Source organism: Hippocampus zosterae, chromosome 2, assembly GCF_025434085.1.
Source record: "Hippocampus zosterae strain Florida chromosome 2, ASM2543408v3, whole genome shotgun sequence".
Lineage (NCBI taxonomy): Eukaryota > Metazoa > Chordata > Actinopteri > Syngnathiformes > Syngnathidae > Hippocampus > Hippocampus zosterae.
This window is the reverse complement of record NC_067452.1, coordinates 25,480,913-25,496,505: the sequence shown is the minus strand read 5'-3', so window position 1 is coordinate 25,496,505 and position 15,593 is coordinate 25,480,913. Positions and strand designations below refer to the sequence as shown.

The following is a 15,593-nucleotide window of genomic DNA, read 5'->3' as shown; positions in this document are numbered from 1 at the left end:
TGTTCGGGCGGGAGTCCTTTTAAACGGCTAACGACATAACAACCGACAGGTGTGCAGCTGCAGGGGGAGCCCTACAGTGCCACCTGTTGGTCACAAACCGAAACATGACAGTTTGCACATGATTAAAATGGGTTAATGCATATAATTTATTTGTTGTTGAGGATAACATGGGAAAATCACATACATTTACCACATTTTAATCATGTGCAACTGATGTACATGTTTGAATTAAATAAATCCATATTTTTCCAGTGCAGATTCATAGCAACATTTTAATTATTTTGGAATATCCTCAGAATTATTTTGTTCCACGTCAGTTATTGAACGTCCAGTGAACAATATGAGGGTGTGAGCGTGAAAACACCAAATTCAACTCACCTGCTCACCATACCTGAAATATTGTAATGTGACACCAGTGGGGGGTTTGGGAGCGGGGGAGGGGGGAGGGTCGCACCTTATTCGCACCACACCTCCTCCACCATTTTTTTTTTATAAATAGCTTTTGCAGGCAGTGTCAAATCGTATCTTTTATAATATGCCCCATGCTACTAAAAAGTGGACAGCAAGCCATAAATGGCCCCAGGGCCCTCGTTTGGATAGCCATGCAACATGCCATTTAGATGCTGTAAAATTTGAGAAAACTTTTCATAGCTCAAGCACGACTATGGAAAACTTAAAAGACAACACAGCATGCATGCCTGCACGAAAACTTAAAAGACAACACAGCGTTCATGCCGGCACTGTGCGCGCTTCGGTCACGTGGTGCTCTATAAGAGTCCTGCGCTCACAGTGGGGGTGCATTCGCGGCCGCGATCCCCAACGAGCGTGGACGATGCTGACGAGCGCGAGCGTGTGCGCGCTTCATCCGCGGCGCTCAGTCCCGCTGTTCATCTTCTGAGCAACTTTTTCCGTTCGGATGCCCTCCCGGGAGACATGCGTCTGCTCGTTTTGGCGATTCTTTTTGGAGTCCTGGTTCACGCAGGTACGTGCAGCCAGTCCTTTTGGCGAGGAGTCACGCGCGGGCGTGCATGGTTTGCTTTTTATATTTATATGTAACGCGCACCTTCTTGGTTCTAAAATATGTCATCTCGATGCTTTGATTTTTGTTTTCATATTTCAAGAGTGACTTGTATTGTGAGAAAACTTTGGCGTAGCTGCATATGAAATATTATTTGGCATGAGTTTTGCGCACAATATGGAAGCCATTGCAAGCAGGTGACAGCCAGTTTGGGCACATCTGCCAAAGGGGCATTACTCAGGATGACTTTTCATAATGGGTTCATTTATCTGGATTATATTATTCATACACAGGTACAAACGATCAGAGTAATAATAAGCTATACAGTTCCCACAGGGAAAAAAACGGCACTGAATGATAAAAAAAATCAGTCTGTCTGACTGTCTTTCCTTCTTTCTTTCTCTCTTTCTTCTTTCTACAGCCTAAGATGGATGCAAGGAACTACATTGCATTTTTTTTATCAGTCTGAATGATCCCATCTGACTAATCGAATGTTATGTTCATGCTGATAAGCTGCATTTTACCTCCCAGCTAGACAGAGTCCCTGTGAAATAATAAGAAGCCGCTTGCATCCGCAATCAGATCCCAACTGACGGATGGAGCCACTCACTAGTGTTTTGTTGTGTTTATCAGTCACAAACTTGGCAGATTAATGGCTTCCACCTTTTCCATAATTACACCAATGAGCAGATGTGCTGTGTTTGGCTTGATTGATGCTGCTTCAATGATTGGTTCACATTAGAGGAACAAATTTGAGTCGACTCTCAGGGTTCACCGATGTTGTTATGCATTGCACAGAATGTATTGTCTGTTTTGCCACACTGCAGTTTCTCTGGCAAAACAATCGTGAGGGCTTGATGTGCAGGTTTTAGTTGAACAAACACACACGGCTGCTTTGAAAGTAGCCAGTAAAACGTTTCCCCTTTGCAAGGTGACATGGTGGCACTTCCCTTAGGCGTTGCATCAAGTTCCTTTTGTTTGCATTGTAAATGAAACTTTACCGACCTTCCTAAAGCTTGTTGTTAAAAATACCACTGATGTGATTTTATGGCCTTCCCTCATTTCATGGATGCAGCCATCATTATGTGCTCAGCATCCTTTGCAAAAAAAAATAAAATCCTCAGCCACCCCCTAGCTCGAGGTGATGTCAAGTTTGCAGTGCAGCAGACGGAAGACTCCATTAGTTTTGTTTGGACATGGAGCCATACCTTATGCTTGGCCTTTGTGGACTTTGAAAACTGTGAGTGAGGGTGTTCGAGTGTGAAAAGGAGGCAGACATTAGTTCTGGTAAAATAAGAGCAAGGTGACAATAAATAAATGAATAGCATGATGTTATGGATGACAGATCAGCTCAAATCTCAAATTCTCTCATGACTCCTCGTCTTTTGTAAATACATATACAGTATCCATTTTCAATGGCGCGCAGGGTCACAGGAAACTGTGGAGCTTTCCCAGCTGACTTAGGCTGAGAGCCGGGTTACACCCTGGCAGGGCTGTTGCCAGCGATTTGGGCTCTGTGAAAATAATATCACAGCAAATTGAAAATATTTTCCAGGGAAAAAGGGCCCTTAAAAGCATCGTGACCTTTTTTCCTTGCACCATAGACTACTCTTGTGTCTTTCACAGAAACACAAAGTTACATTCACACCAATGAGTAGGATTTGTGTTTGAATTTTTGACGAAGCATCTGAAGAAAATCAAGCACAGGGAGAACATATACTGTAGACTTGACACAAGGCCAAGGGTAACTAGAATCGAATTTGGTCAAAGAATCCTACAAATTGTACACCTTTCTGGTTCTGCAAAAGCCTGGATTTTGTCGTTAACACCCATGCATAGGAAACGCAGAAAGCCAATATATCATTTTGCAAAGTCTAAAACTGTATCAAAAGGGGTGGAAGGATCCTGGACCTTTGCCCAGATCACACCAAAATGTAATTATTCCAATCATGACCAACCCTTGAGTGGGCCGCTCCTTGGTGAAGAAATAATCCTTTTCTTCTTTCACCATCCTGCTTTGTTTGATGCGTTTGCAGTAGACGGCCTTCAAATCCAGTGTTACCAGTGTGAGATGAAGCACGACTGCTCAACACCCGAGTACGTTGTAAACTGCACCGTCAACGTGCAGGACATGTGCCAAAAGGAGGTGCTTGTCAAACCTGATGGTGAGTGACAATATCCGCTGCACCCTGTTGACAAAGCAACAGTTTTGTACGTCATATTTGTCGATTACTATGAATAGATTGTTCCGCTTGCTGCGTCCGTGGCCCACCACACACTGAGTGACCAAGACTGAACTGTTGCGAGGTACCTCTGCAGTGAGCGGCCAATGCTGTGATGCTAAATTTCAGTCTCAGCTGAACCCTAACCCTGATCTAAGAACTCTTCAAATAGAACAGCAAAGCAAACATTCCATGTTGCAAAAACAAGTTTTCTGTTACCAAGCAAGAGCAAGCCCGCTCCCAACACACTATATGCAGGGTGTACATATTTTACAACACTGCGTAAGTATATTTAGAATTTCATCTGGACCTTTGGTTTACAAGTAAATGAAGGCCATTGATGAAGGCCACTAGCCTCTCAAATATCCACTCTCTCTTTTCCTCTGACCCGTTTCCTCTCTTTGTATTATTAGGATAATTAGGATCATTTATGCTATGTTGTGCTTCAATAAAGTCATACCTGTATGTGGGTATGCCACATTTTTTTCCTAATAAAATCACTGAGGGTTTCGGGTTTTCTATTGCACTGAGTTAGTATGTGTGCGACGGTGAATTGCCGGCTGCAATTCCTTCGCGATTTTCTATTTCAGTTGCATTCGGTTGAATCGCTCGGCGTGCGGTGGGTCTAAGAAGACTCTACCTAGGTGGACACAAAGAAAAGTGTGAATAAACAAGGAAACCATGATTGCCTTTCATTTCCACGCTACACTGTGACAGAAGTGATGAATAAACGCCAGACTGATGCTATGTAACTACGCCGCAGATGAAATCAGAGGCCTGGTCCGATTCCACCGGGAGTAGATTAATAATCCGACTTGTCCCCTCTTCACAGGGATTCATTATCGGAAGTCGTGCGCATCGTCCGCAGCGTGCCTCATCGCTTCCTCCGGCTACCAGCAGTTCTGCACCGGGAGGCTGAACTCGGTCTGCATTTCCTGCTGCAACACAGCACTCTGCAATGGGCCCAAGAGGAAGCGGCTCGTTCACTCGATGGCAACGCCCAACCCACAGATGAGCATCATCCTCGCTCTCCTTCTTTCGCTTCTTTCTCTGTCGCATACCCTGCACACCGCTTGTTTGATCTGAACCATGGGATTGGGGATGGTTTTTATTGAAGCTTGTTTCTACACACATCCAAAAAGTCCATTTAGGAAAATCCTGAACTCTGTTAGCACCACTAGGAATCTCAGTGGGTACGCCATTTCGATTATCTGTTCTGTGGAACACCAGAGAACCGTACAGGTTTGTTTCACTTGTGCACCAAAATATGAGGCGGACATTTCCTGCTGTAATGGCTGCTACTACAAGTTGTATGAATTGTCTTGCCCTCTGTGTTGCTGTAGTCATCAAGTAAATGCACAACGGTAAGCCCACACCATCCTCAGTCATGATGGATAGTGCCTAAAGTGATTTATGCATACTTATACAGTATGTATACAGTATATAAAGCATTTCAATTGTATTCCTTTCTTTGACACCTGGTTCAAGCGTCAGACCTGAGGAGCAACAAAGAAAGAAATGAGTCAACACATGAACCACAAGCACAATATAATTCTCACTTTGAGAGCTGCTTCAGGTTGTCAGTAATGTTTAGAATTAGATCAAGATGAACTCACCTGATTAGTGTATGCAACAACACTCATTTCAGAATAAATGATGCTTTCATGCTTGCTTTTATTCTTTCCTCAGTATGTGTGATAATGCCTTCATTTGGTCCAGTGTTTCGATATTTAAATACCGGTACTATGGTTTTGCTCGGATTGGTCTTCTATGAAGAGTAAAAATATTCTTCTGATATGAATTGTGAGTGGATTTTGTGTTGACACAGCAAGTGTTTTTTTGAGAGGGTGGGGCATTCACAAACACTTTCATATTTTTTTTCAAGGGTGCTACACTTTAATTAACTTTGAGTACGGGTCTGAAAAATATTGCCGAGCGGGGGCCATTAGGGTTACTTTTTGTGTCATGAATGCTTGGACACAAATGAACCTTGTCCAGTTGGCAAAGTCAGAATGGGCATCATGCTAACAAGAAAAGACATTTTTCAGTCTGTGTGGCTTTTCTGAGGAGGAAAAAGTAAGTACTACTAAGTTAATAATAACCCCCACAAAAATGTGCTGAGACCATCCAATTACTGATTGTTTTCAGCATTTTTGTCCTCACTAAACTTTGAATTAGGCTTTTTTTTTCCTTTTTCTGGACCATCTTCATACGGATGGTTCATGGTGAGGAAACAATGTACGGTAAAAATAAACTCAAGGCATAAACCACTATGACTTATATTACTCTGTGCATTTGATCGTTACAGTCATCCAGCATGTACTATTATACCTAACAGTTTACCTTCGTGATGGGCATTTGTGTCCCAATCAAAGATGATGAACTTGTCAGGAATTTGATTCGGGGACGCATAGCCAGGGGCACAACTGAGCTGCTCACAATGAATGACTCAGGCAGAGAAACAACTTATTAGCACTACGCCGACTTTGTGAATAATGTGAGCTGGTTACATGCAAACTACCGTGCAGCTCTACTGTTGCCTCAACATGGGCTCGGTTAAGGCCAAGCCCAGAGGAAGAGGTCGGCATTGGCTAACCACACCTCCGGCTGTGGTTAAAGGGCAGCAAAAGCAGCTCATTATTAGAAATAATAAGAGTAAGGCGAACCTAAAACCTAGCTCTAATGATGTACACACAAACAAGTCACATCGGAGCTCTGGCAGAAATACTTAACTCATAAATGTACGATGGGGCAAGAGCCTCCATACAATGAGTCAATCATCTGTATTCCTTATACTATATGAAATAACTCCACAATTGAACACTCATCCTAAATCTACGGGCCAAGCAGCTTTAAAAGGTACTTAACCGTTGCTATTTGCAGTAAAATATAGGCACACAGTAAAATGGCATCAAAATTAAAGCAGCTCATGATGGAAAATTAATGGCAGGATGCAGGAAAGCATTCAACCAATGTGAAATATACTCCCCTTCACCAAAATGGTTAGCATAATGGCTACTACTCTCAATTCTTATACCGTACACACGAAATGAATATACAAATTGGAGATGACGGTTGGGGGGGGATATTGACTGTGCATGACTGCTCCCTAGTGTTTACCTCCCTTCATTTTCAAACTTTTCATTGTTAGAGAGGATCAATAGATATGACGTGAAAATAAAATACAATAATTGTGGCCAATACTTAGCTATAACATTCGTGGCTTTTTAAAATTTAATACAGCTAAAACTATTTTGTAATTTAAAATGAAATAATTATAAACATATTTTGTTTTTTTTTTTGTTTTGTTTTAGTATATGTTCTTGGATGCAAAGTGGACAGAAATGGCCGTCACAGGATCCAGGAGGTGAAGAGGGCAATTAAGTTCCCACTGAAGACAGGTGGGAACTCACTACCATGGCATTTCACATGTTATAATTGAATGAAATCTGTTGCACAGATCTACAAAAAAGTATTTGGATGTGAAAGGACTACATTCGGAAAGTCTTTAGAAAAGTTAAATGCTGCCTCTGCGGTCGTGGGATGCATCTTTATAATGATGAAAGAGAATCTGGATCATAAATGGAAAGGAATTTTACAAGTGTAACTTTACAATAGTGCTAAATTAAAATAAACCCGCTTTCAGAATTGATTTGCAGCAACAACTAAAATTCATATATTTTTTTCCCGTGCGATTGGCCTGCGAACCAATTCAGGGTGTACGGTGGGATAGGCTCCTGCACGCCGGCGACCCTCGTGAGGAAATAAACATTAGAAAATGATTGGATGGATATTTTGTTCGTTGCCTTTCTGCTGTTTCATCCTCCAGTCTTGTGGGTGGCGGTAATGCACTTGGACGCTGGTTTGTCAACCGTCAAATACGTTACACAAGAAGAATAAATCTATTACACTAACGAATGCCATACACGGGGGGTCGCTGTTCTCTGAGGAGTCATTGTGCATGAAAGTAAATCTCCGGGAACCCGGAAGCGCTCATCCATTTGCCCTGACTGCTGCTGCTGCTGCTGCTCTGTTCATTGAGGTTGCGGCGACTTATATCACCCGCGACCGGCACATCTGTCCAGATTGGGCGACTGGGATATTTACCTTGAATTCGGCTAGAAGGCGAGCGAGCATGGCTGGTCGACTGCCGGCTTGCGTTGTCGACTGTGGCACAGGGTATGTGTGGAACTTGCTAGCGCTATTTAGCTGCTCTTTGCTTGCATGTCAATTTCCTAGCTAACGCCCTCCTCGTTAGCACCTCTTTCCTCTCTAATCTGTATCGTCAAAGTTGCCAGTTATTCTTACTTGGGGGCACTCTAAATTGCCCAGGCTTGCTTTGTTTGATACTGCTGCTTTTAAAAACGGTTTCCTTTCGGTGGCTAATGGAACGAATGCTACTTCCTGGTCCACTCTCCCCTCACAAACCACGACGTCAACATAATTTGAGCTGTAGCAACCCGTAATTTCCAGCAAGTGTGGGATAGGCAAATAGTGACTTACTGACTGACTTTCTTCCCCGTGCAGGTACACAAAGCTTGGTTATGCTGGAAACACGGAACCTCAGTTCATCATACCGTCATGTAAGTATGAGATGAAAGAGCTAGTTTAATGACGTGACAGAATACTGAAAGGCCATTCAGTGTTCTGTACACCAACAGAAAGATTTTCAGATGTATTTGTACTATGTTCTCCTGGCAGCTGAGAAAGTTACTTCATTAAAAAAATCTTATTTGGTTTAAGATAGAACCCATTGAAGGAGCTTTGTTGATTTGTTTTCTCACTTATTTGATCAGGCATTGCAATCAAAGAGTCAGCCAAAGTTGGAGACCAGGCGCAGCGGCGAATGATGAAGGGCATTGATGATCTGGATTTTTTCATTGGTGATGAAGCCATCGATAAGCCATCATATGCAACAAAAGTGAGATGTCATTTTGCCATGCATAAACAGTTTGGTTCCACTTTTTAGCAGAGGATTGACACTTATAATTTTTTTCCATCCCAGTGGCCAATCCGACACGGAATAGTGGAAGACTGGGATCTAATGGAGAGGTTCATGGAGCAGGTCATCTTCAAGTATCTGCGGGCAGAACCTGAAGATCATTACTTCCTTTTGGTAAAAGCTCATTTTCCTACATTCTGTGTACCTACCCGGAAATAGTTGCATTGTTTTATTCAGCCACTGGTAACGTGTTATGTGTCTCATCCTTACAGACAGAACCTCCATTAAACACACCAGAAAACAGAGAGTACACAGCAGAGATCATGTTTGAGTCATTCAACGTCCCAGGTCTCTACATTGCTGTTCAGGTACCAAAATGTGACAATCAACTTCGTTATGGGATACTGAGAGAAGTGTGGCACACTTTGTATGATTGTGTGAATATAATCACTTCATGATGATGTTACATGTTAATGGTACAGGCAGATCGGTGAGCCGTCTTTTATGATGCGGATGTTATATCGGTCCGTCGAGACAAAGAAAGAGCTGAGCCAAAGGTGAAGTTCTCGATTTACCGGTTGATCTATCTTCCACCCTCACCTCTGGTCACGGGCTATGGGTCGTGGCCGAAAGAACGAGGTTACGAATGCAAGCAGGGTGTCTGGGATCTCCCTTAGAGATAAGGTGAGAAGCTTGATCATCCGGGGTGGGCTTGGAGTCGAGCCGCTTCTCCTCCACATCTCCAGATAAGGTGTCCCTACACGTCCCACGATCGACTTGGGACCAGTCCCCGTGCTACGGGTCGTTCGTTATCGACTGGTTGGACACCCACACAGAGGCAGATGTGATGATGTCATCAAGAAGAGTTATTAAGCTTGTTTGGTAGAGTCTAAATCTCTACCAATAGCTGAATATATGTGTTCCATGTCCTTGTAAAAAGTGAGACAACCACTCTACAAGCCGATGCTATGTTTAATTGTAAATATTGCAATTATGGTCTTAGGCTGTCCTGGCACTGGCAGCCTCCTGGACGTCCCGACAGGTGGGCGAGCGAACACTGACGGGGACGGTGATCGACAGCGGCGATGGAGTCACGCACGTCATTCCGGTGGTGCGTTGACTGGCCGACTATACAGTATTCTTGTCTATTTTCTAACCGTTCCCGCCCTCATTTGGTTTTCTCATTGCATTCCAGGCTGAAGGCTACGTCATCGGCAGCTGCATCAAACACATCCCCATTGCGGGCCGGGACATCACATACTTCATCCAACAGCTCTTGAGGGAACGGGAAGTGGGAATCCCTCCTGAGCAGTCGCTGGATACCGCTAAAGCTGTCAAGGTCAGTCAGTTTGACTTCCTGCAGCTGAAGAGTTGGTCATCCTTTTTCGCATGTCACCTCGAGAGCGGTTGACTTGCTGGATTGGCATTAAGAAAAAGAAGAACAGACTGTACAGTCCTGAGTTGCAAGTTTATTTCATTCTGTGACCACACTTATAGCTCATACTCCTCATATATCAAATCCGTCTTCCCCCGGACGTATGGAAGCTTCCATGTCGAACTGCTGTATTCACTTTCTTGTGCTGCTTCGATGCCGTGTGTTTCATCGTGTGTCACTCCAGGAGCGCTTCAGCTATGTCTGCCCAGACCTTGTCAAGGAGTTTAACAAGTACGACACAGATGGGTCCAAGTGGATCAAGCAGTACACGGGTGTCAACGCCATCACCAAGAAAGCGTTCCAGATAGATGTGGGCTATGAGCGTTTCCTTGGGCCTGAGATCTTCTTCCACCCAGAGGTGCCTTTGCATTTCCATTCGGCCACATGTGTATTTTCACAAGTTCGAGTTTAGAATCTTTTGCTTTCATGCAGTTTGCCAACCCAGATTTCACGCAGCCGATCTCAGAGGTGGTTGATGAGGTCATCCAGAACTGCCCTATCGACGTCCGCCGCCCCCTCTACAAGGTGCAGAAACAAAATGCGAGCAGGCTATGTGCATTTACTTTGTGTTAATATGTCAGCTGTGCCACAGAACGTTGTGCTCTCTGGAGGCTCCACCATGTTCCGAGACTTTGGTCGACGCCTGCAGAGAGATCTCAAGCGGACTGTGGATGCACGGCTGAAAATCAGTGAGGAACTGAGCGGTGGCAAGTTGAAGGTGAGGAGCACAAGAAATTATTTTACGACGTTACAAATGGAAAGTTTAGTTACTGTAATTTGCAAGGAATCTTTACAAGGAGGTCATGTGTTTTATATAACAAGATGACATGAAAATTATTTCACACTTGGCCTTGAAACTGACTAAAAGGTCTGAGCCACAGCCAAGTTCAAAGATGAAACCATTGAAAAATATATTGTCATGATTATTATTAAGCAATTCAAATTTTTGCCAATTTAGTACAGTAAAAAAAAACAATAAAAAGTAGACACAATAGAAATTAAAATTATTTCTACATTCCCCTCCCCCAATCTATATGCAGTCAAAAATTAGTCCATTGGCTCCATCTGCAGCATCTATAGCAATGCGCAGCTTAAATGAAGGAGGGGGGTCACCATTTTTCAGCATTGTGACTGGGCAGTAGAAGTCAGCACAACTAAAACATATCTAACATCTAATGGTAGTTAGTGATGTTACAAAATAAAATAGTTGACCTCTGCATCTTTGCAGTTTGACACCCCTGAATTTGCATATTCAGATTTTTTTTTCCCTCTGGCCCAACCATCAGTCCCCGTTTTTGGTGGAAAATGCACTGTATATAGTGAATGTTTATCACTGCTTTATGAAGTCCTTACCAAAATTACTTTCAATCAAAGGGGTTACTCAGACTTATAAACCTTTTTCTTTGGGCGGGGTCTGGGGGGCGGTCACACATTCATTTTTGCTTTACTGTTCAAAGTGAATCATGCTCGATCACAATTGAGCTCAGTCAGGTATTTCTGTGCTTCTGGTTATCATTGTTTATTCATGTATTTATTTTTTTGGCAGCCAAAGCCCATTGATGTGCAGGTCATCACCCATCACATGCAGCGCTACGCCGTCTGGTTTGGAGGCTCCATGTTGGCGTCCACTGTGAGTGTCAAACTATTTTGCTTGAAATTTTACGACATGTATCTTTAATGTTTAATTTGTTTCGGCAGCCCGAGTTCTACCAAGTGTGTCACACCAAGAAAGACTATGAGGAAATTGGTCCAAGCATATGCCGCCACAACCCCGTGTTCGGGGTCATGTCGTAGGCCAAGCGGAGCTCGTGGATGGCAAAAGGAGGAAGCACATATGTGGCGGTCTCATGAGCCTTTGGTGCTCCAAAGGACCTCTCCATTCAGATCGAGTGACAGAGGACCAAACAAACTACCAACAATGGTAGCAATGTTTCCATCAATAAGAAGGGATGAGCAGCAACTCTAATTGTGTTTCCTGCAAATAATTTAATAATCGCTGGTAAATATTTAATTAGTGCTCACAGGGTTGTCACATGCTTACTTGACTTGAGTCTGCTTGAACATACCTGGGCCAGCTTGCCCATCAAGAGGCAAAACTAAATAAAGGAAGAGTCATGAAATATTGCCATATTGTCTTTTCAAAAGGTGTTGGAACAAGAATACTTACAGTTTGTATGAAGTTATAAACAAAAAAATAGTGAACAAGTAGATAAAGTCTTTATGATGTTTGAGAGTGGCATGATGACAAACGCAAGCATCCAGCCATGCTCTGATGCAATTATGAGTCTTTGGCGGGATTGTTTTAACTCACTTTTCAATGCAGGCACATCTTCACAATACAAAGGTTTTAGTCACAGACGAATATAAGGTGAGATTTGTTGAATTCTGGTGTCTGTGCTGCCATTCTAATAAAAGCTGAGATGTTTGACACCCTTTCTCCTGACTTTCTGCTCACCGTGTCGTTATATTTAGTTGTGGCATCTGCTCCTCTCCTTCCTGACACATGATGCAAGTGTTTATTTTCATCCTTGAACTGACCCGGAAGTCATGTAGCCACGCTCCAACGCTGGGAACATATGGAGCTGGCAGTTAGCATGTCGAAGCCTTTCCACCGGAGCCCAGATGAGCGCTTAAGCGTGCTTCTCTTCTTTGCTTTGTTCTCTGTGGCACTGGGCCTTCTGTCCACTTTGTTTTCCTGCACGACTGACTACTGGCTGCTGGGTTCGGCTAAGCTCTGCCATCCAGGAAGTGGCTCAAGAGAGACAGAGGTAGCACACGGTACATTGCAGGCGCTTATCAAGCATTTCACGTTAAAATGGTGGTAAAAAGAAATCATTAATTATACAAAAAATGATTAGTATCCTTGCTGTGTCCTATGTGCATGTGTGCGGCTAAACCAATTAATGTTTCTCTAATTGTTAAATCAAGACTTAAATTTCTTTCCCATACTCTGGGAATGACTAGGAGCCCTCTGCCAGAGGAGTAGAATGCAAGAGTTCATCATGCTCAAGCAGTTCTGAAAGATGAGAGGGACCAAGACCATGAAAACACATCAACCATTGAAACGAAGAAAAATAGAATTGACCCCTAATCACACACGGAGCCAATTCAGGCTTTCTATAAGCGGTGCATTATGGGCCGCCTCCTGGTGTTTGTGAAGACACGTGATGCAGATTTTGTAAAAGTTTTAAACCTGAAATACTGCTTTTCATGACACCAGAGAGCAAGTACTGTATAGTCAGTGGGACTCGCAATAAAAGCATGCATCAGCGCCTCCGTGTCGGCACGAGAGAGAACAGGAAATGTATGCGGCTTCGGAGGAAAAGGTTTGCACAGCCCTGCCGTGCTGAAATTTCCATGCATTGCACTAATAATTAACCGGTGGTTTTATGACGCAAGGAGGCAGACAGCATGCTCTTCCACGAGGGGCTTTTCTGGCGATGCTCCTTCCCAGCAACATCTCCGAAATACTCTCTTTGGGATCTTTGGATCTGTAAGATCATTTTACACACACGTAGCATGATTTGAACTCTGCTTTCTCAACAATGATCACAACAATGCTTTTTACCCTTCAGTAAAAGCGCCACACATAAAAGTGTGCCAGGCAGCGTTCCTCTTCCCATTTCCAGCGAATAACCCGTTTTGGGTGCAATCACCGGACTCCCCTGCTGCTGAACCTTACGAGCACCACAGCGCCATTGGTGGGACATGTCATCCTTCACATACAGAATGTACACACACGTCTTCGGTGTACCTCATTGCCACTTTCTCAGTTTTCAGAACGTTTTGGAGCATCTTCCTCATCACGGGTGTGGCCACTGTGACCACCGGTGGGCTCGCTGTCATCTGTACTGCCGCTCTCTCCAAGCACAAATTCTACAAAGTGGGTGGAGTTCTTTTGATTTGTGGGGGTAAGTACAAAGCTCCACCCCCACCAAACCCCGACAAGAAAAACACTAAAAAACTGTGACTTCTTCCTCCACATATCAAAGTGGCTTTGCCATGCATGTTTGGAGTGTGGGAGGAAACCGGAGTACCCAGAGAAAACCCATGCAGGCACGAGGCAAACATGCAAACTCCACACAGGAAGGCCGAACCCTGCACCTCTGCACTGTGAGGCAGATGTGCTAACCAGCAGATTACATGCCTCATTTATTTATTTGAAAATCTGTTTTGAATGAGCAGAGGTTCAATTCCAGCTCCAGCTCCGGCCTCCCTGTGTGGAGTTTGCCTGCTCTCCCCGGGTCTGCGTGGGTTTTCTCCAGGTGCTCCGGTTTCCTCCCACGTTCCAAAAACATGCATGGCAGGCTGATTCAACACAGTAAATTGTCCCTCTGTGTGAGCGTGAGCGCGCATGGTTGTTCGTCTCTGTGTGCCCTGCGATTGGCTGGCAACCGGTTCAGGGTGTCGCCCGCCTACTGCCTGAAGATGGCTGGGATAGGCTACAGCACCACCCCAGTGAAGTTTAAGCGGTTCAGAAAATGGATGGATCGATGTTTTAAATGAGTGAAAACACAATCGGTTTAAGTCAAGTCAACTCAAGTCAACAGTATTTATAGAGCACTTTCGAACAGCCATCGCTGCATACAAAGTGCTGTACATGGAGCGATTTAACATACACAATAAACAGTAAGACGAATCGGTAATAAAGGCGGTGGAAAGCACCAAGCAGTAAAATCAAGAACAAATCTAAGTCATGCTGAGTCGAACGCCAAAGAATACAAGTGAGTTTTGAGGAGGGCTTTAAAGATGGGCAGCGAGGAGGCTTGCCGAATGTTCAGTGGGAGGTCATTCCAGAGAGAGGGACCAGCAACAGAAAAGGCTCGATCCCCTCTGAGCCTCAGTTTAGTTCTTGATACTTCTAACAAAGACTGGTCCACAGACCTGAGGTGCCGGGCAGGTGTGTAGGGGCGGATGAGCTCAGAGAGGTAAGGTGGCGCGAGATTATTTAGAGATTTGAAAACAAAGAGGAGGATCTTGAAAATAACTCTAAAATGAATGGGGAGCCAATGAAGGGATGCCAGAGTGGGAGTTATATGCTCCCTCTTACGAGTACCAGTCAAGAGGCGAGCAGCGGCATTCTGGACCAGCTGAAGGCGCTTAATGGAGGGAGGACTGGCTGACTCCAAAGTACAGGGCATTGCAGTAATCCAGCCGGGATGTGACAAAGGCATGAATTACTGTCTCAAAGTGTTCATGTGAGAGGAGAGGTTTTATTTTGGCCAGCTGTCTAAGGTGAAAGAAGCTTGGCTTAAGGTCAAATCTTAAACGTGTGCTCATGCAGATGTCACGCTCTTGCTTGGAGCTTTTGTCAAAAACTTGATTCGGCCCTAGAAAAAAAAAGCCAAATACTATGTATGCGTCACCCACCCTGTTTCCTCCGTCCTTGTGTACGGCAGGTTTGTGTCTGCTCGCCGTGGTGCTCATGTATGTGATGTGGGTCCACGTGTTGGACACACTAGAGGAGTTTGCCCGAGGTCAGCAAGTGAGCGGCTGCAAATCCTTCCACCTGAGCATCCAGCACGGACCGTCGTTCCAGCTGGCTCCCGTGGCTTCCTTCTTCAGCCTGCTGTCTGGCCTTCTCTTCCTCTTGATTGCACAAGGCGTTCGTTCTTTGGAACCGCATCGCACACACAAAACCCCACATCCTCCAGAGCTCCAAACTGACCTGTGACTCTTAATATCTCTTTTTGCTGCCTGTCATCATATGAATCAAAAAGACACATATAAAAAGGCACAATAGAGTATAGTGTTTCTCCATTTGATGGCAAAAGGTCGTGCAAGTAACATGTCACCAAATACACACATCATCCCTCTCTCCCTGAGTGTAAAATAAACCAGAGGATCCTTCTGATATCCATCAGTGAGCATAATTGGAATACTTAATTTGTAGTTTAAATCTATGCATTTTTCTTAATCTAATGAATCGACCTACTCTTCCTAAATTATAATTGATCGATTAGATAAGACAGAAGT

General features: G+C 44.0%; 3 protein-coding genes across 3 annotated transcripts; all 3 read left to right on the top strand.

Moving 5' to 3' along the window:
* Window positions 1-750: 750 nt before the first annotated feature.
* Window positions 751-5,035, top strand: LOC127595564 (ly6/PLAUR domain-containing protein 1-like). The gene is made up of 3 exons (XM_052057169.1): window positions 751-982; window positions 3,055-3,183; window positions 4,073-5,035. Exons 1-3 carry the CDS (start codon window positions 934-936, stop codon window positions 4,324-4,326), a joined length of 432 nt encoding a protein of 143 aa, XP_051913129.1. The 5' UTR covers window positions 751-933; the 3' UTR covers window positions 4,327-5,035.
* A 2,159-nt stretch (window positions 5,036-7,194) lies between these two features.
* On the top strand, window positions 7,195-12,045 carry LOC127595538 (actin-related protein 3-like). The gene is made up of 12 exons (XM_052057136.1): window positions 7,195-7,419; window positions 7,768-7,823; window positions 8,037-8,161; window positions 8,246-8,356; window positions 8,455-8,550; window positions 9,186-9,293; window positions 9,378-9,521; window positions 9,802-9,975; window positions 10,050-10,142; window positions 10,210-10,335; window positions 11,164-11,247; window positions 11,316-12,045. Exons 1-12 carry the CDS (start codon window positions 7,202-7,204, stop codon window positions 11,409-11,411), a joined length of 1,431 nt encoding a protein of 476 aa, XP_051913096.1. The 5' UTR covers window positions 7,195-7,201; the 3' UTR covers window positions 11,412-12,045.
* A 32-nt stretch (window positions 12,046-12,077) lies between these two features.
* On the top strand, window positions 12,078-15,362 carry LOC127595557 (transmembrane protein 182-like). Its single transcript, XM_052057162.1, has 5 exons — window positions 12,078-12,385; window positions 13,017-13,110; window positions 13,193-13,318; window positions 13,391-13,528; window positions 15,017-15,362. The coding sequence occupies exons 1-5, from the start codon at window positions 12,194-12,196 to the stop codon at window positions 15,289-15,291; spliced, it is 825 nt and encodes a 274-aa protein (XP_051913122.1). The 5' UTR covers window positions 12,078-12,193; the 3' UTR covers window positions 15,292-15,362.
* Window positions 15,363-15,593: the final 231 nt, after the last annotated feature.